Here is an 8378-nt window from a genome sequence, read left to right as displayed (position 1 = left end):
TATAATAACAATTTTGACAAGGGGTGCCCAAAATTTTACACGCGACTGTACATACCCTCTGGCCCAGGGCCAGAAACCGACGAATCTCCGCAGCGCAGTGCGTGCGTGCTCTGGGGTGATTCATAAGTCTACAGTCACACAGAGAGACTGCAAACTTATCGATTTGGATCTGACATCCCCTTTAAGTACTCTTCTCTTTACTTTCTACATAGCTCCAACTGGAAAACCTAACAGCAGATTTCGATTTCAGTACCAGCTGTATGTGGATGACATCCACTGACATCTTCTCATGACTTCACTCCTACACTAACACTATTACTAAAAACCAGTGATTGTCAGCTGTCTCTAACTTAATGTGCTCCGTGTATTTGCAACGGAACTTCTTGTGTTTCTTCCCTATAAGAACCTACCTAAACATGAAATTTCCATTTCCGTGTGTAGTACTACTATGACTTCCCAGCAGCCCACTCGCTATCCTAGGACATGTGACTCAAATCTTTCATGTCACCTGCACCTCAAAAACATTTCCAGAATCTGTCCTTTTCTTATCTTTCAAACTGCAAAGTCTCGCATCTTCCTAGATTGCACTGATAGCTGAGAATCACTACTACTCAATCTTCCGCTCACTAAACTCTCCCCTTTCCAATCTATTTTGAGTGCAAAAGTCAGGCACATATTTCTGCTCAGCTGCTACACTGATGTGTCCACACTGTCATTTATTACACTGGTTGCCCATCCACTACATAATACAAATTTAACGAATGATCCTCACCCACTAAACCCAAAGTTTTTCAGTACTCTACATCCCCTCCCTCATCTCGACCACCCTACTCGTGCTCTCCATTCTGACACTGATCTATGGCTAACAACCCCTCTAATTCGAACCTTCCCCTCTTGCTTACAAGACTCTACTCACGCTGCAACAGTTTTCTGGAATCCGCTACCCCGGATAGTATGAGTAATTCTCAGTGTCCAAGCAGTTGATTAAAGCAGTAATAACTATGAATCATGATATTTATCCTGTGAGACCTAAATCAAGGAATGTGTAATTGGTATATGTATTATCTAACAATAATAATGCATACCTGGCCATTGTAATCTATTTTGCACCTGTATCTCCGTGAGAAAAGATTTTATTAGATTCTTCTATGTTTAATAAAGGTAAATAATATTTTATAAATACTTGGCAGTTGACTTCCCTTTATCTGTAGGATTAAATATAAAATAAAAGGTATGCTTTCATTTTGGTCATGTACTTGAGAATAACATTTTCCTAGAATGTAAAATCCCATCCACGGTATATCGAAAATAAATAAGAACTCAGACTACATAAGGCCTTCAACAACTTTATTTAAATTTATATAAATAAATTAATCATGCACATTTTAAATGTAAACCCAAGTGAACGTAAAGTGCAGACAAACCCGTAACCTTCGTCATGCAGAAGGTTAACATTTGACATTATAAAATGAAAAACAAAAGCAGCTTTAAAATACCAGGATATAATCACATCAGCTTTAATATCGAGCTAGGAAGCAAAGCCAAACCCTTAAGTCTCCTGGTCTTATACATTTATCTGTATTCTTAATGCTAATGTATAAATAAAATAATTTACCAAAATGTGCACTCACAGAGTGAACTCGTATTTACAATACACAATTTAAAACCTATTGTAGTTTTATTACATTGGTTCAAGTGAAGAACGTTATACTTTTTCGTTTTTTTCTTCTAACTCTTTTTCTCAACTAGTTTTCCTCTGCCGGGACAGTGAAGAAATTTGTCAGGTAGTAGATATGTAAAGCATGTCCCACCATTTACAGAGTCCTCTCGTAGGCAGTGTACAAAACAACGATACATTCTTCAAACAAGATAACAGGTAAAGCAGCAAAAACAACTTGTCTTACAAAATGTTCAATGTTTTCTAGGTTTGCTTGTTTTGGCATCCTGGACCCTTGAATGCAGTTAGCCAACAGTAAATCCAAGGCTTGTTTGCAATATACACAGTACAAGTTCGGATAGTTGAACATGCAAATGTCAGTTTTCCTTATCTTTTAGAACAATTTACCCTTTGAGATGAGTTGTAAGGCCATGGTGACTTAAGAGGGAGCACACGAACTTCCACAAACCTACCTTGGATAAAGTCATACATTGTCAAAGTCAAAAGGAACTAAAAAAAAAAATATCATCCCATTAAAGATTATTCCAGAGTCATTGTCAGCGGCACAAAGTGCCATTGTAAATGGTCTTTTTTTTACATTTACAATGTACAACCAAGAGCTCAAATATTCCTCTAAATGAAATATATTGGATGGGTCGAGGTTACAACACAACAGCTGACTGGCAGAAGCTCCGAAAATGTACCAGTTTTAAGCAAATATAACAGGAATTCAACAAGTAACAGGGGAAACTTACATTCAATCCAACCTATTTCATGACACAGCATTGTGAACTCCAACACACAGCTTTAAATAAACCCCAAACTAGATCTTAAAAGGCTAAAACACCTTTGCTATCCCCCATTTCATTATTCAGATGGTGGTTTACACCAATTCCAGAGTGATTCAAAGACATTAACTAAATATATAGTGGAAATAACTGACCTATATATCAAGCAGAACCTCTAAAGAAAAAAAAAACATCAAAAGTGGCTCTAGTTTTGAAAGTAAAGAAAAAAAACCTATCTAGAAATAAACACTAGAGAAAAAAAATATATGGCTCTTCCTACCCTCAAGGGCTCAGCAGATCACATGCCGCCCTCGTAGCATCCAGCCCGGCGAGCCTCTGCTCGCAGCATCCAGCCCGGCGAGCCTCTGCTCGCAGCATCCAGCCCGGCGAGCCTCTGCTCGCAGCATCCAGCCCGGCGAGCCTCTGCTCGCAGCATCCAGCCCGGCGAGCCTCTGCTCCTAGCATCCAGCCCGGCGAGCCTCTGCTCCTAGCATCCAGCCCGGCGAGCCTCTGCTCCTAGCATCCAGCCCGGCGAGCCTCTGCTCCTAGCATCCAGCCCGGCGAGCCTCTGCTCCTAGCATCCAGCCCGGCGAGCCTCTGCTCCTAGCATCCAGCCCGGCGAGCCTCTGCTCCTAGCATCCAGCCCGGCGAGCCTCTGCTCCTAGCATCCAGCCCGGCGAGCCTCTGCTCCTAGCATCCAGCCCGGCGAGCCTCTGCTCCTAGCATCCAGCCCGGCGAGCCTCTGCTCCTAGCATCCAGCCCGGCGAGCCTCTGCTCCTAGCATCCAGCCCGGCGAGCCTCTGCTCGTAGCATCCAGCCCGGGGAGCCTCTGCTCGTAGCATCCAGCCCGGCGAGCCTCTGCTCGTAGCATCCAGCCCTGCGAGCCTTTGCTCGTAGCATCCAGTCCTGCGAGCCTCTGCTCGTAGCATCCAGCCCGGCGAGCCTCTGCTCGTAGCATCCAGCCCGGCGAGCCTCTGCTCGTAGCATCCAGCCCGGCGAGCCTCTGCTCGTAGCATCCAGCCCGGCGAGCCTCTGCTCGTAGCATCCAGCCCGGCGAGCCTCTGCTCGCAGCATCCAGCCCGGCGAGCCTCTGCTCCTAGCATCCAGCCCGGCGAGCCTCTGCTCCTAGCATCCAGCCCGGCGAGCCTCTGCTCCTAGCATCCAGCCCGGCGAGCCTCTGCTCCTAGCATCCAGCCCGGCGAGCCTCTGCTCCTAGCATCCAGCCCGGCGAGCCTCTGCTCCTAGCATCCAGCCCTGCGAGCCTTTGCTCGTAGCATCCAGTCCTGCGAGCCTCTGCTCGTAGCATCCAGCCCGGCGAGCCTCTGCTCGTAGCATCCAGCCCGGCGAGCCTCTGCTCGTAGCATCCAGCCCGGCGAGCCTCTGCTCGTAGCATCCAGCCCGGCGAGCCTCTGCTCGTAGCATCCAGCCCGGCGAACCTCTGCTCGTAGCATCCAGTCCTGCGAGCCTTTGCTCGTAGCATCCAGCCCTGCGACCCTTTGCTCGTAGCATCCAGCCCGGCGAGCCTTTGAGGATTTAAGAGATGTCATAACAGCATAAACTAGTAACAGCAGCAAACATTACTTTTTTTTGTAGCTCCGTAGGTCACAGAAATAAATCTACATGGAGCAGAGATTGTTCCGTCATAGTATCTACTGCACTGTTCTGTCATTGAACATTGCAATAAAGGGTTGAAAAAATAAAATCCGCAAAACCACACAAAAAGTTTACATTTTCCCAGCTGTGATTCACCTTTTTATTTATAAAAAAAAAAAAAAAAAAAAACAACAACGGTGGCTTTTTACTAAAAGTGATTGCCATTGCCATGGATGTGATCACCGGCCCCTTTAAGTTAGTTGGTATGCATACAGTTTTCATTCTCTACGTCGTTTTCATTCTCATTCGTCTCCTCGTCGCTCTCCAGTGCGACTCCAGTGGCGGCTGAAGCACTTTGCTTGACTTCTCTGTCTAGAGGAAAGAAGCCAGTCCCGCTAATGGTATCTTGCCGTTGATAGAAAAGAACGTATGCTGCTTTGGACTATGCAAATAAAAAACAAACAATTTTTAGAATATACCACGGTCTTAAAGGAGTTTTCCCGTGTTTAAATATTATATTTCTCAGTTACATCATGCAACACAACACGTAAGCATTTCTGGTACTGGTAGTACTGGTCAGAAGAAGCTTCCTCTACTAGCCCAGTTTTTCTTAAAGGGAATCTGTCAGCAGGCTTTTGCTATGTAATCTGAGCACAGCATGAGGTAAGGGTTAGAACACTGAACTCAACGATGTGTCATATGTCAGGCTGTGTGGTGTTGTCTACTTACAATGAAAGTTTTATCACCTGGTGATTATCAATGCTGTGAATAACTGGCAAAGGGGCTCTCATCCAATTCTGCCCCTTCTGTGATGAGCAGCTCATAGGCAATGTACATAGAGAGCCTGGTGTGGGCAGGGTTAGCTTTCTCAACACTGCTACATTGCTAAATCCAAATACTCTGTGTCAGGACTGCTGCACCCAGTAAACTAAGTGATACATCGTTGGATTCAGAGTCTCTTTCTCTGACAGATTCCCTTTAAGTGACCCGCACAAAAGCAGGAATGGGCATTGGACACATTAGGTAAATGCTTATGAGCATGCAGAAATTAGTTTGTGCACACAATACTCACCACTATCTGGTCTTCAGATGCAGTAGAAACACTGCTGTCATCAAAATAATACCATTTCCCATCATCTTTATTTTTTGCAAAAGCGGTGTCTAGAAAAAAAGTAAAATAAGTTAATTTCCCCCATTTTCAGGATTATCCTTTATGTCTGGGAGATAGTATTTCCATGTTATTCATAGGGTTTAAGACTTGGGAGAATTAAAGGGGTTGTCCACAAACCTTGCTATACTCACCTTTCCCAGGTCCACCGTTTCTGGTATTTGGCATTGGCTGCAGGGTTGTCCTCATATTAACAGCGAGTGAGCTCAGCGGCTCTGAATGGGATATTCAACACTGGCAGAGTCGCTAAGCTCAAGCACTGGTTGCCACGCTCTTGACATGCAGTCTTCGCCACAGCCAATGCCAGACACCTGGACCAGGTAGACATAGTAACATAGTAACATAGTTAGTAAGGCCGAAAAAAGACATTTGTCCATCCAGTTCAGCCTATATTCCATCATAATAAATCCCCAGATCTACGTCCTTCTACAGAACCTAATAATTGTATGATACAATATTGTTCTGCTCCAGGAAGACATCCAGGCCTCTCTTGAACCCCTCGACTGAGTTCGCCATCACCACCTCCTCAGGCAAGCAATTCCAGATTCTCACTGCCCTAACAGTAAAGAATCCTCTTCTATGTTGGTGGAAAAACCTTCTCTCCTCCAGACGCAAAGAATGCCCCCTTGTGCCCGTCACCTTCCTTGGTATAAACAGATCCTCAGCGAGATATTTGTATTGTCCCCTTATATACTTATACATGGTTATTAGATCGCCCCTCAGTCGTCTTTTTTCTAGACTAAATAATCCTAATTTCGCTAATCTATCTGGGTATTGTAGTTCTCCCATCCCCTTTATTAATTTTGTTGCCCTCCTTTGTACTCTCTCTAGTTCCATTATATCCTTCCTGAGCACCGGTGCCCAAAACTGGACACAGTACTCCATGTGCGGTCTAACTAGGGATTTGTACAGAGGCAGTATAATGCTCTCATCATGTGTATCCAGACCTCTTTTAATGCACCCCATGATCCTGTTTGCCTTGGCAGCTGCTGCCTGGCACTGGCTGCTCCAGGTAAGATTTACCCAGTGGTTTCCCGTTCAGTGTGTAATGGTGATATTGATTCCTTCTTCCCATGTGTATAACCTTACATTTATCATTGTTAAACCTCATCTGCCACCTTTCAGCCCAAGTTTCCAACTTATCCAGATCCATCTATAGCAGAATACTATCTTCTCTTGTATTAACTGCTTTACATAGTTTTGTATCATCTGCAAATATCGATATTTTACTGTGTAAACCTTCTACCACATCATTAATGAATATGTTGAAGAGAACAGGTCCCAATACCGACCCCTGCGGTACCCCACTGGTCACAGCGACCCAGTTAGAGACTATACCATTTATAACCACCCTCTGCTTTCTATCACTAAGCCAGTTACTAACCCATTTACACACATTTTCCCCCAGACCAAGCATTCTCATTTTGTGTACCAACCTAGACCTATGGAAGGTAAGTACAGCAAGGTTTGGTTATTTTTTAACAATCTGCAGCTGGGGCTGAACACTTTCTGAAAGAGGACAAACCCTTTAAGTAAGTAGATTCACTGTGAATTTCATCTTCTGCATTGCAAAAAATGTAAATTGTACTTTCTGCCCACACATTTAAAGGTCTGCAGCGTGCTCAGAATTCGGTGTGGATTTCTGCTAAATGTGGATTGCATTGTGAAAACCACATCCATTTGCATTCTTAAAGAAAACCTCTCACCCCCCCAGGGCGTTTTTAAGTAGAGAGCCACCTTCAGCAGCATTATGGCTGCATTCCGTGAAGGTGGCTCTTATGTTTAGCATCCCTAGGAATGCTGAAATAATCACTTTTATAAACTGCCCACCATACCTCTATTGTATCCAGGAGGTGTTTTCTCCCCCCGTGTCAACCGCCTCAGAGCCGTCAATCATCCCCCTGTGTCCTCCGAGCAATGCCTCCTCGTGACATCACCGGCGAATTCGTGTAGCGGAGGCCCCAGATCCGGCCTCACAGAGTTTTATGATGTACTAGATGGTGGCCCAATTCTAACGCATCGGGTATTCTAGAATATGCATGTCCACGTAGAATATAGCACAGCCACGTAGTATATTGCCCAGTTACGTACTATATTGCCCAGCCACGTAGTATATTGCCCAGCCACGTAGTATATTGCCCAGCCACGTAGTATATTGCCCAGCCACGTAGTATAATGCACAGTTCAAAGAGACAAACGGCACCAGGACTCAACAATGCAGTATTGGGAGTGCTGAATCAAATACACGTCTTTAGACCCACAGCGTGCGGTATCCATGCAGTACTGGAGCGTGGTGCTCAGCATCAATAGCCATAACAGCACAGTAAAACTTTGCACAAGAAAGTAGAAGAATGCGGCACTCACCCAGGTTGCGAAGTGAATATCTTTAATCTGTCTTTAATTCATGTACAGACCTTGCATAAAAGACAAGCGGAGACGTCGAGGGTGCGAAGAGAGTGAGCTGGTCGACGGCCGTTTCGCACAATTAGTGCTTCCACGTGTACATGGACCCGTGGAAGCACCAATTGTGTGAAACAGCCGTCGTCCAGCTCACTCTCCCGCACCCTCGACGTCTCCGCTTGTCTTTTATGCAAGGTCTGTACATGGATTAAAGACAGATTAAAGATATTCACTTCGCAACCTGGGTGAGTGCCGCATTCTTCCACTTTCTTGTGCAAAGTTTTACTGTGCTAGTATATTGCACAGCCCACGTAGTATAAAGCACAGCCCATGTAGTATATTGCACATCCCACGTAGTATATTGCCCAGCCCACGTAGTATATTGCCCAGCCCACAGATTATATAGCAGTGTGGGCATCATGTCCATGCTAAAAAAAAAATAATTAAAATAAAAAATAGTTATATACTCACCTTCCGGAGCCCCCGGATCCAAGCGAAGCGGTTACCGACGCCGAGTCCTCGCATAGGCAGCATCAATAGTAAAACGTTGGTCACACAGGGTTAATAGCAGAGTTAACCAAGTGCGTTACACCGCGGCATAGCGTGGTCGGTTAACGCTGCCATTAACCCTGTTTGAGCGGTGACCAGAGGGAAGTATGGAGGGGGCACTGACTGTGGGAAGGAAGGAGCGGCCATGTTGCCGCCGGACTGTGCCCGTCGCTGATTGGTTGTGGCTGTTTTGCCTCGACCAATCAGCGACTTGGATTTCCAT

The 8378-nt window shown here is 45.2% G+C and overlaps 1 protein-coding gene across 6 annotated transcripts in view; it reads right to left on the bottom strand.

The window, feature by feature from the left end:
• Positions 1–1330: 1330 nt before the first annotated feature.
• USP15 (ubiquitin specific peptidase 15) overlaps positions 1331–8378 on the bottom strand; it is a 127909-nt gene continuing 120861 nt past the window's right edge. For 5 of the 6 annotated variants that reach the window (XM_069764506.1, XM_069764510.1, XM_069764507.1 and 2 more), the window contains 2 exons: positions 5111–5199; positions 1331–4480 (listed from right to left, as the gene is read on the bottom strand). In XM_069764506.1, coding sequence (XP_069620607.1) covers positions 4295–4480; positions 5111–5199 — 275 coding nt within the window. In that variant the 3' untranslated portion in view covers positions 1331–4294. The remainder of the gene's footprint in view (positions 4481–5110; positions 5200–8378) is intronic. The other variant, XR_011320727.1, reaches the window with a different exon arrangement.

The sequence above is a fragment of the Ranitomeya imitator genome, chromosome 4, assembly GCF_032444005.1.
Source record: "Ranitomeya imitator isolate aRanImi1 chromosome 4, aRanImi1.pri, whole genome shotgun sequence".
Lineage (NCBI taxonomy): Eukaryota > Metazoa > Chordata > Amphibia > Anura > Dendrobatidae > Ranitomeya > Ranitomeya imitator.
Note: the sequence above shows the minus strand (reverse complement) of the source record. Positions and strands in the feature narration are given on the sequence as shown.